Source organism: Pelophylax lessonae, assembly GCF_965119305.1.
Source record: "Pelophylax lessonae genome assembly, chromosome: 1".
Taxonomy (NCBI): Eukaryota; Metazoa; Chordata; class Amphibia; order Anura; family Ranidae; genus Pelophylax; species Pelophylax lessonae.
Genome location: NC_138768.1, coordinates 306640973 through 306660640, shown reverse-complemented (window position 1 = coordinate 306660640; position 19668 = coordinate 306640973). Strand labels below are relative to the sequence as shown.

The 19668-nt window shown below is 43.0% G+C and overlaps 1 protein-coding gene across 2 annotated transcripts in view; it reads left to right on the top strand.

Moving 5' to 3' along the window:
* The window catches only part of DTX1 (deltex E3 ubiquitin ligase 1), a 115212-nt gene that overhangs the window by 74888 nt on the left and 20656 nt on the right, over positions 1-19668 (top strand). Inside the window, exons 1-4 of one of the 2 annotated variants that reach the window (XM_082272541.1) lie at positions 485-578; positions 2102-2163; positions 11702-11863; positions 18687-18748. In XM_082272541.1, the coding sequence (XP_082128667.1) occupies positions 556-578; positions 2102-2163; positions 11702-11863; positions 18687-18748 (309 nt within the window). In that variant the 5' untranslated portion in view covers positions 485-555. Of the gene's footprint in view, positions 1-484; positions 579-2101; positions 2164-11701; positions 11864-18686; positions 18749-19668 lie in introns of those variants that run through there. The other variant, XM_082272540.1, reaches the window with a different exon arrangement.

The window sequence follows — 19668 nt, the reverse complement described above, 5'->3', positions numbered from 1 at the left end:
TACTGTAATGTAGGGTGATTTCTAGTTGCTGTGGATTACTGTATTTTGCCTAACATCTACTAATGCCATTGCCAGTGAACTGTGTAGCACAAATTGACTCTTTTGAAGTAGAAGATTGCATTTTAGAGAGCAATTTCAGAAGCTACAACATTTCTCCATTGCAGTCCCCTGAGGTCCAGTAGTCAGTGTAATTTAGTAGGCAGTACTGTGGGCAATGATACCAGGAATATACTGAAAATAATTTCCTGACTTATGACCCAAGAAGTAGCTCTGATCATTTGTCCATAGGCTTGTGTATATAAATAGCTGTGTATATCCCTTACATGTCTGGCATACAGTGTTTAGCCCTTAATCTCTCATAATCCTTGTTTATCAATGGGGTGAGCAGGTGGTGTCTTTGTCAGGAAGCTGGCTTTACGCATTGCGTGATGTCACACCTGGGAGGGCTCAGTGGTCACACATAGGTATAAATATATACATATATAGCTCAGCTTTCAAGAACAGAGATCTGCTAGAAAGCCTCTCCTGTCCATATCTGCACCTAGTCTAATCAGCATGAAGATAACCTTGCATGGAAGGTGAGTGGACACCCAACCACTTATGTACAGTTTACTTGGTTGTGTCAGGTTTCTGTAAATGAGAAATGTGTTCATGGTATGTGAATATCATGCTGGACTGGAAAATATGAGTTTTATGTTGAGGGTCTTTTTATAATATACAAAAAACTCCAGAATTTGCATGGTCACCAGTGTCAGGGGTTACACGTCACTGGTCTGAAACAACTACGCACTCAGAAGTCCTGACTTGCATGTTCCAGGTCAGAGACTCGCCAATTAGAGAAGCCAAATGATGAGCATGAAAACTAGGATAAAGCAACTTTCAAAAACCAAATAGCAATGTTGGCTTCCTTTTTTTTTTTTTCTTATATTAAAGCACAAAAACAAAACATGGAGATGCATACAAGATACACCAATCAAATCTATACAAAACCATATTGGCAAGCTAAATTATGATCAATACCAAATATAAAGGCAAAGAGTAGGCACTTAAAGAAATAAAGAGTGTAAGCATGTATTAAATGTATTAGCAATACCAGATGAATACTTGTGTATATACAGTATGCATCCTAGTTGGTCTTATCGGGACAGCTGGTTACTGGAACACCAAACTAGCCAGAGTAAGCACAATCTTGTATACATATCCCTGCTTTAAATCGCATCAGCTCCCATTTTTCTATCAATATATAGTTGCTTTAAAGAGAAACTACAACAGTCTTGGGAGCATTTTGGAAAATGTTTTTAATCAATTTTTGTACTATTTTTCCTAATAAATGTGCACCTGAGACACAAGATTTACAAAGTATTATACAAGTGCACAGCAGAATCTGTTTTTCTACAGGCTTTCTCTCCCTGATTGACACTTCAAACAGAGCCATGTGTACACAGCAGGAAGGGGTAGATGGGCACTACTCCAACTCTAAGTTGTATTTAAATTGAGCTCTGTAAACAAATAGCTTTTTTTTTTTGTTTTTTTTTGATAGACTAGTCCAGCAACCCTAAAAAGGGGACCGTAACTCCATCTGCTGGCTAAAAAGGGAGATACAAAATATTCATATACAATATTTCATATTTACCTGACAAGAAATGAGAAAATAATAGTATTGTTAGTATAGAAATAATAAGAAATATATATATATATATATATATATATATATATATATATAGAGATATATAGAGATATATATAGAGATATAGATATATATTTCTTATTATATATATATATATATATATATATATATATATATATATATATTTTTTTTTTTTTTTTTTTTAACCATTATCGATTCCCTTTAAGCAATGGGAAAACGCAACAAATCAACAAATTGGTATGATTTGTAACGGTACAGTGAATTGTTATAAGTGCTTGTATATATTAAAGATTATAAATTATCATGTGAGAAACTGATTCCGATGGATGAATTATCATTCAAAGCCAATTTGAAGGCATAGAAACAGGCATGTATAATTTTACATAGACATGTTGCAATGGTGATATCTGTATGCTGCTCACTTACACTGGCTGTCTGTTTTTTTATTATCAGGGTGCCAGCTCTGCCTGTGAAGAATCTAAATGGAACAGGCCCTGTGCATCCAGCTCTAGCAGGTCAGTAGAGTTTTGCTGTTTAAATGATTGGAAGTGAAAATAAATAGACATAATGCAGAAATATACTTAAACATTGAGCATATAGATGCAGCATGCCTATAAATAAATTGTTAGATAATTTCCTTAAATCATCACATTAAGCATTGTATTAACAAGAAGCATTGGGTAGGCACCTCTAGAACAGTGCCATAACAAAGAAACGTTGGCGCCCAGTGAAATTAGGATTGGAGCCTATTCCAAGCCCCAGCTGCTCCTATTAAAAACTCCTGGGATGGAGAGAGGAAACAGTGAGTCAGCAGAGAGGAAGGGGAGCGCTTTGGATGAAGGCTATCCAGTGATAAACACATTGGGTTAAAGTTATGTAACAATATATTGTATCCAGTGAGCCAATCTTTACCATGGTGATGGTGAAAATGACTGGGTGCTTTGTTACATTGGGGACTGTTCCAGTTGAATGACAGTCACATACCATATATGATATTCCACCTTGACCAGTGACAGTGAGCTTAAAATGTGATTTCTGCCTAATATTATTTTAGGGAATGTTATTGTAGATGTAGCACTACTTCCATAGGAGCCGCAGATATACTGTCCAGGTCTTCCTTACAAGATTTGCCCCGCAGCCAAGCACACAGGCTCATTCACACATTTCTTCAATGAACAGTCTAGGGGTGTTTTTGTTGTTTTTTATTTTTGAAGAACTTGGATAGGGTTGAGGGAATACTCTTAAAACAAGAACTATGTACAAGTTGAGGACTAAGTATTCTTTCTGGAAAAGCTGTAATAAAGTCAGTGCTTGCAAAAAACAGTGGACTTTAGCTTTGAAGTAGTAGTAGTAGTAGTATTAGTAGTTGTAACAACTTCAAACTCCTTCCTTTAGAGTCACAAAAGCAGAGTCCCATTTACAGAGAACTAGGTGGACTAAGCTCTTCATAACACCAGCCAGTGTCTTCTTTAAACAGACTCACAGGTGACTCTCTAGCACCAGAGGGGTGGCAGCAGCCCAAAAATTCCAAAGATCTCTCAGAACTGTCTGTACTCACAAAAAGACGCAAGGACAGCTGGTTGCCTACTTCCAACTTCCAGGTGACACCTTACTCCGGTGATACCAAATCTTCAACGGACAGCCCCCTTTGTCGGCTCACTCTCTTCAGGGTCTCAGCCTCCAGGCCCTCAGGTTGCCCACGTGAGGCCTTGAAACAGCACACATGTGAGAGCAAGCCCTCTAGGCTGGACCAATCCTCTCCAAGAAAAGACCCAGAGCCCAGTGTGCTCAAAGAATATATACAGTCTCCCATCCCATATCTGTTCAGGACAGAAAGCAACTGCACCAAACTTTGATAAAAAATGCTACCATGAACAATAAAGCATAGACATCGCCATTAGTTTTCATTTTGGTTATTATATATTTCATTTTCTTTTCTAACACAAGTGGAGTTACTCCCTAGCAGCCAGCATGGTTCATAGTCCCTTCTACTGACCTCAAGCCAAACATACTCATGTATCCTGGACCTCATCCACAGAGCAATCGATGCATACGCAGGGCGACCCGGATCCCAGGAACAGCAGAGCATATTGTCATGCTGGGTACCCTTTAGAGCTTCCATTATTACAGGTGTCAATCTTCTGCGCATGTTTGCCATTCACCACCCTGCTGTTACCCGGGCATTTGATGACTACAGGAGCCATCCTGGAACTTCTGGACACCACGGGATGCCCCCAATATCCGCTGTCCCACGTGAGATCCCAGTTGCCTCATCTCCAAAAAGGTAGAAAACTTCATACAAAAAAGAACAAAAAAGAAACGTGGCCTCTGGCTCAGCCACAAAAAATTTATGGTAGTGGGGTCTTATGATGGACCCAAACATATGCTGCCATGGAAGTCTGTCAGGAAAAAACTTTTTTTCTCTTCATTTTCCAAAAAAAGTGACAAAAAATTACAACTACTGTCTACTTTGAAAAAGGTAATGTGGGGGTAGTAGTACTGTCCTGGCCTTTTCGGGCCTCAAAAAATTAGATGGGCAATCAGTACATCAGGATTGATCGATTTTCAGATATATATAGCATAGTTTGTAGACGCTATAACTTTTCTACAGACTAAATAATATACACTGATTTGGGTTATTTTCACCAAAGAAATGTAGTAGAATGCAATTTGGCCTAAATGTATAAAGAAAGATTATTAATTTCCATTTTTTTTTTAACAAAAACAAAGAAAAACTTTTTTTTTAAACGTTTGCCCTTTTTTGTTTATTTAACAAAAAATAAAAAACCCAGTGGTGATTAAATACCACCAAAAGAAAGCTCTATTTGTAAGGAAAGAAAATGATAGAAATTTCATATGAGTACAGTTTTGCATGACTTCGCAATTTTCATTCAAAATGTGACAGCGCTAAAAGCTTAACATTTGCCTGGGCAGGAAGGAGGTAAAGGTGCCTGGTATTGAAGTGGTTAAATAAAAATTATATAATAATAAATTAAAAATTAACTTATCAGCAACAAGATTGCCTGCAAAAATGTGAAAAAATGTGGGGAGCCTGGTTGTATACACCTACTGTAGCACCGGTAGAACTGTTACAGGACAGACATCTATCTTAACGGCCATATTCTGTTGAAATACTATTAACCCGGTGATTTTGATAAGTATCTTTTTACTAGATCACAATTATAGTTCACTCACTTCAGGGAGCTATACAATAATGTTTAAATTACATACTATGCTGCCCCACCACCCCCCCCCCCCCCCGTCATCTACATTTCCCCTCCCCTCATCTTACCTTACCTAAAAAAATGTGCTGCAGCACTTCATTATAAATGCATCTATCCTACAATGTTCTCTTAGTTCCCAGAAATGATAAGTCCCACAATTATCTGTTGAGCCCACCAGTGAAGTCCATCTATGATCGTGTGTCAACATTGCTGCACTGCTCCTGAATCCAGAGCAGAGTCACCACTCTCATGTAGGCTGTTCCTTTTTGCACTACATAAGGATGAGAAAATGTTGCTGGGTGTGTGACTGAGAAGATGTTGCAGGCTGTGTGGCTGAGAAGATGTTGCAGGGTGTGTGGCTGAGAAGATGTTGCAGGGTGTGTGGCTGAGAAGATGTTGCAGGGTGGGTGGCTGAGAAGATGTTGCAGGAAGGATGGCTGAGAAGATGTTGCAGGAAGGGTGGCTGAGAAGATGTTGCAGGAAGGGTGGCTGGGAAGATGTTGCAGGAAGGGTGGCTGAGAATATGTTGCAGGGTGGGCGGCTGAGAATATGTTGCTGGGTGGGTGGCTGAGAAGATGTCGCAGGAAGGGTGGCTGAGAATATGTTGCAGGAAGGGTGGCTGAGAAGATGTTGCAGGAAGGGTGGCTGAGAAGATGTTGCAGGGTGGGTGGCTGAGAAGATGTTGCTGGGTGTGTGGCTGAGAAGATGTTGCAGGGTGTGTGGCTGAGAAGATGTTGCAGGGTGTGTGGCTGAGAAGATGTTGCTGGGTGGGTGGCTGAGAAGATGTTGCTGGGTGGGTGGCTGAGAAGATGTTGCAGGGTGGATGGCTGAGAATATGTTGCAGGGTGGGTGGCTGAGAAGATGTTGCTGGGTGGGTGGCTGAGAAGATGTTGCAGGGTGTGTGACTGAGAAGATGTTGCAGGAAGGGTGGCTGAGAAGATGTTGCAGGGTGTGTGGCTGAGAAGATGTTGCAGGAAGGGTGGCTGAGAAGATGTTGCTGGGTGGGTGGCTGAGAAGATGTCGCAGGAAGGGTGGCTGAGAAGATGTTGCAGGAAGGGTGGCTGAGAAGATGTTGCAGGAAGGGTGGCTGAGAAGATGTTGCAGGAAGGGTGGCTGAGAAGATGTTGCAGGGTGGGTGGCTGAGAAGATGTTGCTGGGTGTGTGGCTGAGAAGATGTTGCAGGGTGTGTGGCTGAGATGATGTTGCTGGGTGGGTGGCTGAGAAGATGTTGCAGGGTGGGTGGCTGAGAATATGTTGCAGGGTGGGTGGCTGAGAAGATGTTGCAGGGTGGGTGGCTGAGAAGATGTTGCTGGGTGGGTGGCTGAGAAGATGTTGCAGGGTGTGTGGCTGAGAAGATGTTGCAGGAAGGGTGGCTGAGAAGATGTTGCAGGGTGTGTGGCTGAGAAGATGTTGCAGGGTGTGTGGCTGAGAAGATGTTGCAGGAAGGGTGGCTGAGAAGATGTTGCTGGGTGGGTGGCTGAGAAGATGTTGCAGGGTGAGTGGCTGAGAAGATGTTGCAGGGTGGGTGGCTGAGAAGATGTTGCAGGAAGGGTGGCTGAGAAGATGTTGCAGGAAGGGTGGCTGAGAAGATGTTGCAGGAAGGGTGGCTGAGAAGATGTTGCAGGAAGGGTGGCTGAGAAGATGTTGCAGGAAGGGTGGCTGAGAAGATGTTGCAGGGTGGGTGGCTGAGAAGATGTTGCAGGAAGGGTGGCTGAGAAGATGTTGCTGGGTGGGTGGCTGAGAAGATGTTGCAGGAAGGGTGGCTGAGAAGATGTTGCAGGGTGGGTGGCTAAGAAGATGTTGCTGGGTGTGTGGCTGAGAAGATGTTGCAGGGTGTGTGGCTGAGAAGATGTTGCTGGGTGGGTGGCTGAGAAGATGTTGCTGGGTGGGTGGCTGAGAAGATGTTGCTGGGTGGGTGGCTGAGAAGATGTTGCAGGGTGGGTGGCTGAGAATATGTTGCAGGGTGGGTGGCTGAGAATATGTTGCAGGGTGGGTGGCTGAGAATATGTTGCAGGGTGGGTGGCTGAGAAGATGTTGCTGGGTGGGTGGCTGAGAAGATGTTGCAGGGTGTGTGGCTGAGAAGATGTTGCAGGGTGTGTGGCTGAGAAGATGTTGCAGGAAGGGTGGCTGAGAAGATGTTGCAGGGTGCGTGGCTGAGAAGATGTTGCAGGAAGGGTGGCTGAGAAGATGTTGCTGGGTGGGTGGCTGAGAAGATGTTGCAGGGTGGGTGGCTGAGAAGATGTTGCAGGGTGGGTGGCTGAGAAGATGTTGCAGGGTGGGTGGCTGAGAAGATGTTGCAGGGTGGGTGGCTGAGAAGATGTTGCAGGAAGGGTGGCTGAGAAGATGTTGCAGGAAGGGTGGCTGAGAAGATGTTGCAGGAAGGGTGGCTGAGAAGTGTAACGCTCCTGCGTTTACCAGGGCTGGCAACAGCCTTGGTAATTTCCAGGCTGTTTTTCAGGGAAGACAGTTCGGATTCGCCTGGCCTTCATTGGGAGAGCCTTAGGCCTATGGGGTCGGGTTGGGCAGGATGTAATGAAATGTCCCCCTTCTCCACAATAAAAACAAAGGCCACAGATTCTCCTGTGATCTTTTTTTTTTTTGTAAGGACAACTTAGTATGTACGGCACCAATCTCCATAGGCTCCTCATCCATCTCTGTAGGATCAGGGTTCAAATGAGATGTGTCAGAGTGACAAGGCTGACTGTTTAAGGCAGGCTTGGACCATGACCAGGCAGGATCACCATATTCATTTGGTTTCCTTTTTTCCCTAGGTAGCCGGGGTCTGCGGTTACCTGGAGCAGGTTTAGGAGTAGATTTTTGGGAGGGGAGACACTGGGAGTGCATCGCAATTGCAAATGACTCCCAATTGTCTAGGATCTGACTTTTTTCTTGCAGTTTCTGGTATGCCCATGTTTTCATTTTGCCAGAAAGCAAATTAATGGCAGCATGCACTTTAATAAAGTCATTATGATAGGTCCTAGGCTTAAGGATAAATAGGAGCTCACAATCCATACGAAAAAAAAGAAAAGAGGAATGGGAACCATCAAACCTGTCTGGTAGAAGGACTAGAGGTTCTGGGGGTTGAGCAGCAGTAGGCTGCGTCAGAGCCTGATTGTCTTCTTTTAATTCAGTAAGTGCGTGTATTAACGCAGTTACTTGTTGTGTTAACTGTGTCACCTGAGTGGTCATTTCTGCTGAATCCATTTTATCTGGTTCGTTCAATCTGTAACGCTCCTGCGTTTTATGTATGATGTGGATTTACAGCTGCAGAAATATTCCACTTCAGTAGTCATGTAGAGAAACGCTGAGACACCAATCCCAACTCCCAAGACTCATCATGTGTGGATGATCTCAATTCAGCATACAAATATACACACTCAATAAGAAGTTCCTGGAGTGATCTATGTATATAGTAGTATAGAGGTGATAGGCTGAAGAGACAGGTTGAGTAGAGACGATAGGTGACAGACACTTAAGAGGAATGTTCTTGAGAATGAGATAGTAACAGGTGGGATGCAGATAGGTTAGCAATCATGTATGGTAGTAGATGATAGGATAGCAGATGACATACAGGAGAGACTAACCCAGTGCAAGAGCAGATGATAGTAGGCTCAAGAGCTAGCAATCTAGATAGTGCAGATGTAGTAACAGTCCTTAGTATGCAGAGCTAGACAGTGTAAGCTTTAGTATGAAGGTTATTGAGGTTTCCCCTGTGGGGTACTTATCACTAGTAGCAATGTAGCAGAGGAGAGGTTCGACAAGAGCGGATGATCCGGTAGCGGGATACAGGGATCAGCGCAGCGTGGTTCCGACAGCGAGGTATGCTTGCAAGCATGAGAGCTTCAAGACAGGTTAGCATCAAGGCACATCTAGGCACACAGCAGGTTGAACGAACACATGTGAGTGAAAGCTGGTGATTTAAATAGCTGTTCAGTCCGGCGCCTCATGATGATGTCAGCACTCTTAAAGGGAAACACACCTATATGTGCTTCATCTATCTAGGTAGATGGAAAGCACCCGGAAATGATGTGATAGGAGGCACTGAGAGTGCCAGAACCTTACAAGAAGATGTTGCAGGGTGGGTGGCTGAGAAGATGTTGCAGGGTGTGTGGCTGAGAAGATGTTGCTGGGTGGGTGGCTGAGAAGATGTTGCTGGGTGGGTGGCTGAGAAGATGTTGCTGGGTGGGTGGCTGAGAATATGTTGCAGGGTGGGTGGCTGAGAATATGTTGCAGGGTGGGTGGCTGAGAAGATGTTGCAGGGTGGGTGGCTGAGAAGATGTTGCTGGGTGGGTGGCTGAGAAGATGTTGCTGGGTGGGTGGCTGAGAATATGTTGCAGGGTGGGTGGCTGAGAAGATGTTGCTGGGTGGGTGGCTGAGAAGATGTTGCTGGGTGGGTGGCTGAGAATATGTTGCAGGGTGGGTGGCTGAGAAGATGTTGCAGGGTGGGTGGCTGAGAAGATGTTGCTGGGTGGGTGGCTGAGAATATGTTGTAGGGTGGGTGGCTGAGAAGATGTTGCAGGAAGGGTGGCTGAGAAGATGTTGCAGGAAGGGTGGCTGAGAAGATGTTGCAGGAAGGGTGGCTGAGAAGATGTTGCAGGAAGGGTGGCTGAGAAGATGTTGCAGGGTGTGTAGCTGAGAAGATGTTGCAGGGTGTGTGGCTGAGAATATGTTGCAGGGTGGGTGGCTGAGAAGATGTTGCAGGGTGGGTGGCTGAGAAGATGTTGCAGGGTGGGTGGCTGAGAAGATGTTGCAGGAAGGGTGGCTGAGAAGATGTTGCTGGGTGGGTGGCTGAGAAGATGTTGCAGGGTGGGTGGCTGAGAAGATGTTGCAGGAAGGGTGGCTGAGAAGATGTTGCAGGAAGGGTGGCTGAGAAGATGTTGCTGAGTGGGTGGCTGAGAAGATGTTGCAGGAAGGGTGGCTGAGAAGATGTTGCTGGGTGGGTGGCTGAGAAGATGTTGCAGGAAGGGTGGCTGAGAAGATGTTGCAGGAAGGGTGGCTGAGAAGATGTTGCAGGGTGGGTGGCTGAGAAGATGTTGCAGGAAGGGTGGCTGAGAAGATGTTGCAGGAAGGGTGGCTGAGAAGATGTTGCAGGAAGGGTGGCTGAGAAGATGTTGCTGGGTGGGTGGCTGAGAAGATGTTGCTGGGTGGGTGGCTGAGAAGATGTTGCAGGGTGGGTGGCTGAGAAGATGTTGCTGGGTGGGTGGCTGAGAAGATGTTGCTGGGTGGGTGGCTGAGAAGATGTTGCAGGGTGGGTGGCTGAGAAGATGTTGCAGGAAGGGTGGCTGAGATGTTGCAGGAAGGGTGGCTGAGAAGATGTTGCAGGAAGGGTGGCTGAGAAGATGTTGCTGGGTGGGTGGCTGAGAAGATGTTGCTGGGTGGGTGGCTGAGAAGATGTTGCTGGGTGGGTGGCTGAGAAGATGTTGCAGGAAGGGTGGCTGAGAAGATGTTGCAGGGTGGGTGGCTGAGAAGATGTTGCAGGGTGGGTGGCTGAGAAGATGTTGCTGGGTGGGTGGCTGAGAAGATGTTGCAGGGTGTGTGGCAATCAGCACTGTCACTACTGATTTACAAGCCAGTCAGTGAGCACCTGGCCACACCTAGTCATGCCCACTGCCTTCTGGATTGACAGCACTGCCTTTGTTGCTGAAACCCTCCTACTGGGAGCTGCATTGTCTGAGTGGGGTAGCTTGTGAAACACAAATAGGGAGGATTTGGCTCTGTCAGGGAAGGTAAAGAACATTTTGGTTATTTTATGATCTTTGTACATCACATAGTAACTGGATTTGGCACTTGTTTAGATTGCTATAAAGGAGCCTTTGGTTATACTTTAGCACATCATTAAATGTTCTTTTTTCTACTGCTAGAAGCGCAAGTACCCATGTGTTACAGTGCCCATTTACTCCCTGAGCTCTGATGCAGGTGCAATCCCTTTTAACTTCATTTCTCAAATTTCCCTGGGTTTCTGGACACACCCAGGAAAGATATGTTTCTCTGCTTTCCTCCCTCTGAGAGACCACATCTGTGCAGGCAAAGATAGCTGGGCAAGTGATCTGCAGCCAGGTGGGAGGCCATCCACTGTCAGAACCATTGTGAGGGCAGCCGAGTGCCTAAAAGCAAGCAACTTCCCTAGAAGACACAACTACTAGACTTGCCACTGCGATCCTTCCCAGGCCTACAAAACCGGATTAATCCGCATGCCGCCTTTGCATGTGCCGGTCCTGTGTAAAAATGTGAGATTCCACAAGCTGCCTCTTGAGATAAGTGACATAGAAATTCCAGGAAGCAGTTTGCAGGGCCATGTGCATAGGCACAACAGACACAACAGATTCTGGAGTGACCCTCAGTGTTTCTGCATACACGCACGGTTCGATATATCCTAGGCAAGAATGATGGACCTGAACTTGAAGATTAGGGAAAAAAAATATTTATTAAATTTTTTATTTTTGGCAATTTTGTTATAGGGATGAAAGATGAAGGTCTGCTTTCATTTTAGGAAAACGTTGGTTTCCTGCCCTTGCAGGACTTAACTGTGCTGTATGGCAGAGCTGTGGGTTTCTTAAATAGATGGAGAAAGATAGAAATCATTTGAAAGGTAAAGCAGCTTCCATGCACAAATGTTTTGTGTAGTTTGTCCACTAAAAAAAAACTAAGAGGAGAGAAAATGCTAAGAAGTGAAGTGTTCATCCAGCTGCCCTGCAGGCCTGTAAAAAATACAAAAAGGAGCACTTAAAAAAACAACTCAATGGTAGTTCCATTGAACATGAAGGCATACAAAACAATTGGCCATATTGGTGTATAAATTGTTAAATGTTCTCTTCATTTTTTTTCACAGGAATGACCGGAATTCTGATGTGTGCAGCTGGATTGCCTGTTTGCCTAACCAGAGCTCCTAAACCCATCCTGCACCCCCCTCCTGTCAGCAAAGAGGATATCAAACCTGTCAGCGGTATCAGTGGCATCTGCAGGAAAACTAAAAAGAAGCATCTCAAAAAAAGTAAGTAATACAGCAAAACATATAAAGGTGCAAGGGGGCTCATTGATGGATACAATAAAGTATATAAAGTATGCAGACAATAAAATCCCTGTTTGCATCTGATTTAAAAGGCCAGTCCATCCAAAAAAGGATATTTTAGTTTTTACAGGTAAACCAAACCACCTAACATTTTATTTTTTATCTCTTGAGGGCTTATTGGTAAGATCTCTGCTTTTAAAGTGTTACTAAACCCAGGACTGCATTCAACATATCTGGTCTCCCACAATACACAGAACATGGAAATGCAATTATTTTAGTAAATATAAACTGCTAAATATCTTTTCTTATCAGCAGTATATAGTGTAGCAGTCTTATAACATCTAAAAGTGTCTGGTTAAAGCTTGTAGGAGGAGTTTTTTCTTCTCCTCTAACTGTCCTATGAGGCTTCAGGACCCTGATCAACTCTTCTGGGAAGGCTGCCCACAAGGTTTAGGAGTGTGTCTATGGGAATGTTTGACCATTCTTCCAGAAGCGCATTTGTGAGTACAGGGACTGATATTGGATGAGAAGGCCCAGCTTACAGTCTCCACTCTAATGCTGGCCATACACGCACAGAATTTCGGCCGTTTGCAGACTGAACGATTATTCGTCGGTCGAAAGCAAGTTGGCCACTAACTTACAGAATAAACTCTTTTACATAATCGTTTTCATGATCATAATGATCGTTCAATAACATGCACAATACGAGTCAGAATATTATTTTCGTTTCAATTTTACCATACACATAGAAACTTTTTTAGAAACGGTAAAAGTTTTCGCTATGGATCCATCGACATTAGCCGGGCACATGATCGAAATCGTCAGTAAATTTGTGTTCACTAACGGCTCGATTTTCGAACGATCTTTCCTAAAACGACCATTTTCGGCCGAAATTCTGTGTGTGTATGGCTAGCATAAGTCATACTGAAGGTGTTCTATTGGGTTAAGGTCAGGACTTAGAAGACAAGTCAAGTTCCTCCACCCTAAACTCACTCATCCATGTCTTTATGGACCTTCTTTTATGCACTGGCGTGCAGTCATGTCAGAACAGGAAGGGGCCATCCCCAAACTGTGCCCACAAAGTTGGGAGCATGAAATTGTCCAAAATGTCTTGGTATGCTGATGCCTTAAGAGCTCCCTTCACTGGAACTAAGGGACCAAACCCATCCCCTGAAAAACAACCCCACACCATAATCCCCCCTCCACCAAATGATTTGGACTAGTGCACAAAGCAAGGTCCATAAAGACATGGATGAGCGAGTATGGAGTAGAGGAACTTGATTGGCCTGCACAGAGTCCTGACCTCAACCCAGTAGTACACCTTTGGGATGAATTAGCGCAGAGACTGCGAGCCAGTTCTTCTCGTCCAGCATGACCTCACAAATGTGCTTCTGGAAGAACGGTCAAACCTTCTCATAGACACACTCCTAAACCTTGTGGACTGCCTTCCCAGAAGAGCTGAAGCTGGTATAGCTGTAAAGGGTCGGCCAACTCAATATTGAAACCTACGGACCAAGACTGGGATGCCATTAAAGTTCATGTGCGTGTAAAGGCAGGCATCCCAATACTTTTGATAATATAGTGTACCTCATGCCTGGACCTCTACTTTTTTAACTCATGCATTTATTTATTTCCTTTAGTGACGTGACTTTTAGTTTTTTACCTCATGCTTTTGGATTGTGAGGTAAATAACTCATGAGGTGATAAAAAATTGACATTTTCAGCATCTCATGAGCTCATTGGAAAAAATGTGTCACGTGATTCAATTATCTCATGAGATGTTCTTTAGTGAATTGAGCCCACTATCTCAGTGCCTAAGTCAAAATGGGCCCTTATAGTTTGTTCTACGTCTTGGCATTGTGACTTCACTTGGACAGCTTGCTGCTTACAGACTGCATGTAAATACTGTATAGAGAAAAGAAGTCAAATAAAAGGAATAGCAGTAATACGACCAAGTGTTCATTTTATATTTCTTACAATGCAAACATACAGTACCTCTGCATGCACCTTTGAAGCTGTCATTTTAAATTGTTCATAAAAGTGAAGGTGATTTTATACTGTATATATTAGCTGTATGCTTATCCACAGGGAGATTATTATTGGAAACTGCATTGTTTGGGATGTCATTTGTTGGTAATTACTTGTCAGTACTCACATAAATGGCATACTTGCAGAATCGGTCTGTGCACTGACATCTTGTGCAGTATATGGTCATTATACAGCAGGGCTTTTTTTCAGGGGGAACGCAGTTCCGACACCTACAGCACTTAATGCATGTAATGGCAAGGGGTTCAGGGTCTATTGAAGCCAGCTGCTGGGGGATTTATTGTTGCTGGAGGGGCTCTATTTTTGCTGGCCGGGTGTGTCTATTGTTGCTAAGGAGGTCTATTATTGCTGGTTTGGGATCTACTGTTGTTGGGGTGGATCTTTTGTTGCTGGGAGGGATCTAGTGATGCTGGCTGCAGGGAAATCTGTTGTTGCTGCTGGGGGTCTATTGTTTCTGGGAGAGGGGGATATTTTGTTGCTGGTGATCCATTGTTGCTGGGGTGGTCCATTGTTGCTGGCTGCTGGAGAGTCTATTGGTGCTGGTTGCTGGGAGATTTGTTATTGCTGCTGGGGATCTTTTGTTGCTTAGGGAGGGGGGTATTTTGTTGCTGGGCGATCTGTTTTTGCATGGGATCTATTTTATTGCTTTTCTTACAAATTACTTAGTACCACAATTGTTACTTACTGCTGTAAGGGGCAGTACTGGGAGATGGGTAGGGGGTGGAATCAAGGAATGGTGCAGGGGGTGGAGAAAAGGGGTGACTCAGAAAGGGGGAGTTCCTGCACCTATTGTCTGAGACAGGGCAGCCATTGGAAATTTTGGGGCCCCTTACACAGCTTTAGGCCTATCCCCCCCCCCCTAACATTCCAGGTTCAGAAGACACTGTGGCCATGCCGAAACCTCCTGGATTGATGTACCACCTCCTCAACCAACGCCAATGCCCACCCCATCCTCTGCCTTTATGGGGATATGCAGGGCAGGTAGGGTTCTGTGTGTGCCGCCGGGAGAGCAGCGCTGTCACTCCTACATTTACAGGTGACAGCAGTGAGCAGCAAGCAAGGGGTCAGAGGTGGCATGGACTCTGGGGCCCGGGCCCCTCAGGACGCTCGGGCCCCCTACATGTGCATGGGCTGGTTCCCCCTGATGGCTGCCCTGGTCTGAGAAAAAAAAGCCCTGTTATACAGACATATGTACTGTCACCTAATCCTCCACACATTCCACTCAGGTGGCAGATTGTATTTTACAGACATTGAGTAATACAGCCAGATTTTCTACTGTTTGCGCGCTATTATAGTGATCATTTATTCTCAGTGTAGCAAGTGCAAGCTTTGCAGAGATGACTGATGCTCTGTAACAGCCCATTATGCCTAGTCTTTTGGGGAGGTGAACTGGAACCACATCAGACTGCTTTTTTCTTCTATAGGTTTACTGGCTTCTAAAGTTGATGCAAGCTTCAGAAACATTTGGCAAGCTCTTTAGGGATGGTTCCTAATCTATCATGAGGATTACCTATACTTAAACGCAACATCGCAAAGAGGATTTCTTCTTTTGAAACACAGCTTTAAAAAATACTTTAACAAATTAGTGTATAAAAGGACCAAAGAAATTGGCTGAAAGGACCGTACTGCTGATTAGGCATTCTATGTACTACAGACTTTATATATAGTTGTTTTACATCACTTAAATTTCATTTAAAGAATACCTGAACCAATGGAAATATCATGCTACCTCTTAGATTGTAAGCTCTAAGGAGCAGGGCTCCTACGTATTAAATTGTATTGTAATTGTACTGTCTGCCCTTATATTGTAAGCACTGGGTAAACTGTCTGCACTATATAAATCCTGTAAATTAATAATAACTGCTGATTTCCATGTAAAATAAATATAAAAATGATAGTTGCCTGGCTCTTTGGCATTAATACTTTCTGAGACCCTTTATAAGGGGTTTTGGTGCCTCAAACCAAAAAGGTGGGACTTTATGGGCTAGTCAAGAAATAATAAGGTATAAAAAGTATATCACAGTTTATTACATAGGTCATAGTACAATAAGGAAAATACGTGCAAATGGGTTATAGACCCATGTGTATAGTGAAGGATAAGGATGGAAGAGGTGACAAAGTGAATGGTGAACATAGATATAATTCTCTGTCTGTTCCGGCTCATATGTGAGACTCTGGAATGTGTTGAGAGAGAGTGTATATCTCTAATTTCCAACGCGTTTCGGCATTCTATATGTTGCCTTTATCAAGGAAAGAGGGTTGATCACCATATCTGGAAGATATATGGTAAAAATAATGAGTTGTTTGCATTATATGTGGATATTTCCAGTAAATAGGAAAAAGAGGAGTATATCAACATACTTGTGACATTGGCGTCTGGTCCCGGACCTTGTTATCTGTTCTCTCAAAATATTGCACACAGGATTTGGGGGAATCACTGTCTCTATGGTGAGAAGGGGTTTAGATGACTTACCCCGTCATCATGCTCTTCCACACCTGAATATTTACCGTATTAAACATTTTAGGATACCACAAGGGATTTTTTCCCCCTCTACAAGAGCAACGATCACAAATTGTAAGTCTGTTAACAAATTTTCACACTAACCACTCCAATATTACCACAAATTCATCTAAACCCCTTCTCACCATAGAGACAGTGATTCCCCCAAATCCTGTGTGCAATATTTTGAGAGAACAGATAACAAGGTCCGGGACCAGACGCCAATGTCACAAGTATGTTGATATACTCCTCTTTTTCCTATTTACTGGAAATATCCACATATAATGCAAACAACTCATTATTTTTACCATATATCTTCCAGATATGGTGATCAACCCTCTTTCCTTGATAAAGGCAACATATAGAATGCCGAAACGCGTTGGAAATTAGAGATATACACTCTCTCTCAACACATTCCAGAGTCTCACATATGAGCCGGAACAGACAGAGAATTATATCTATGTTCACCATTCACTTTGTCACCTCTTCCATCCTTATCCTTCACTATACACATGGGTCTATAACCCATTTGCACGTATTTTCCTTATTGTACTATGACCTATGTAATAAACTGTGATATACTTTTTATACCTTATTATTTCTTGACTAGCCCATAAAGTCCCACCTTTTTTGGTTTGAGGCACCAAAACCCCTTATAAATTTCATATCGGGATGTTGGCTACACCTACTATTTAAGGGCAACTAGGGATCTAACTCACAAGTATACTTTCTGAGACCCTTCCCTGGGACAAGCATGCAAATCCGCAGTCAGAATTATTTATCTACATACTTGTTCTTGGTCAGTGATTTAGAAAGTGCCTCTGGACCAGAATGTCAGCCAAGGAAATGGTATTTACATTACAAAAGGGATGTTCGCAATTGCAAGCACTATATATACAGTTCCCCTTAATACAATAAGAATAGCACTATAAACCTGCCATTGTACTGATTTATAGAGTCATTTAAAGGCCAAGTGAATTTTTGGTTTACATCAGCTAAATATACTAAAAGAGGAAGTCAATTTCCATCTTTAAGTTTTAACTATATAGCAATAGGTGTATAATGAGAATCTAAAAGAGGCTCACACACACTAGCAGCGCTAATTGAAGTAACTTATGTATAGAAACAATGCATCAAATGTTATTCTTTGCAAAGTAATGTCCATTCAAGGTGAGTAATATCCGCAAATGCTGAATATAATAAAGTTCATGTATTGTATAGGATCCTGGAGTGCAAGCCCGTAGACACCCAGTGGCGCTTCCTGCCTAGGTGGACCACCGTCACCACACCTCAAAAAACGTGCCCCCCTAGGTAGTGAAAACTCACCAAAGGATGGGAAAAAAACGCCTTAAGTAGGATATAATTCCACAATGTGGTAAACAAATCCCAGGTAATCACTCTCCGGATTGCCCAAACTCTGATATTGGAATCAGGACTTCAGTTCAGCATAGACAGCAAAAGACACCTCGGATCATGTATGGGAAAAGAAAGGGGGAGGACCCATCGTGTAATTCCGTAAAACAACACTTTATTAAAATTCCCAATCCCCCATACAAGATACACTCACAATGTTGAAATAAAATAGTAGCATGTAGAATAAATAAGTAGTCCGTCGTGTGCCGGTCACTCACCGCTACCTCTAAGGAAACCAGAGCTCCAGAGCACCGACTCTGCGTGACAGCTGATGGATGCGTGAGCATCCATGCGTGAGCACGGTATTTACTGTCCTAGCAGCCAGTTACGTCACCGGCGCATGTGCTCTGACTGGCGGCTCCCACACACATGCGCGGGAGTGACGTCAACGTGGCTCTTGCCAGTCACAGAGCTGAAGCCGCGAACCCAGAAGGAAGACCGGGTATAGATGGACACCGTCTCCATCGATGACATTGCATCGTTAGAATGCTTTATTTTCAGGTAAGTTTAACATAATGTGCTAGTATGCTATGCACACTAGCGCAATATGCCTTTGCCTTGCAGGTAAGGCAAAAAAAAAAAGTGCACAGTCTTACAATTTTTTCAGCCACAGTAGAAATATCTCTTCGTTGTCAGCATGCTGCAGAGACGGACCCTTGCTCTGTGTGTGGAAGCAGAGGTCTCTCTACTAAATCAGCTAAAGCTCCCCAAGCAGCAGGGAGCATAAGCTTTTCTGCAAAACGACAGGGTCTCTGACTTAGCAGGAAGAGTGTTAGATCTCTACAGAGAAATTACTGCTTCCAAACAACATACTTTAACTGAATTTATCTTTATCTGACATAATAGGTAAGAATCCGGAGGAGGTAGTGCGAAGATACATACAGAAAGTGAAGTCTCCACCAGATGAGGTAAGCATAACAACTAGGTTGTTAAAGCTGTTGATGGTTCTATTAATCAAATTCAAAAAATGTAAATCAAATTCAATTTTATTCTGCTCATAATCACATTTCGGAAGACAGTTAATTCTTTAAATTTTTTTCTATTCGGTTGTTTTTTTTCTGTCCTATTCTCTTCTATTCTAATTGATTCTACTCTTTTCTATTCCTTCAATTTCTATTCTATTCTATTTTTATTTTCTGTTCTGTTTTACTCTATTCTTTTCTATTATATGCCCTTATTTTTAAATTCAATTTTATTCTAGTCTTTTATTTTCTATTCTGTTCTTATTTTCTATTATATTTTATTGTATTCTTTTATTTTATATTCTATTTTGTTTTGTTTTACTCCTATTCTATTGTTTTCTATTCAATTCTGTTTTATTCTATCATTGTTTTCGAATTTCGGCTGAATTTCATTTAGTTATTTTTGATTCGTTGTAATTCGTTTCTATTGAATTTCATAAATTTGGCTACATCCAAATCAATGAATAACGAAAAATTCTTCCCAATTTCGATTTAGAAAGAAAGGTCAATTTACTAGCAACTTTCAAGTATTAGGCCCCTCCTCCTAAGCTGTCTTTTCAGTTTATATCCAGGCAGGTAGACCCTCACATGGTCAGAATGTAATGCATGTTGTCAGCACGCCAGGTAAAAAAAACACTTGAATACCATTCTGTAATACCCCTTCATTACCTGGTCGTTTTTCAGTGCTGTGACACTTTCAGTGACAGTTATTTGGTCACACAACACCAAACCCAACTGAATTTCAAATATTTTAATAATACAGATAGAGGCTTTGTTTGGTGTTTTTTTTTTTTTTTTCACTACATAAATAAAAAAAACCTGAACATTCTGAAAAAAAATTTCCCTTACTTTCTGTTACAACAAAA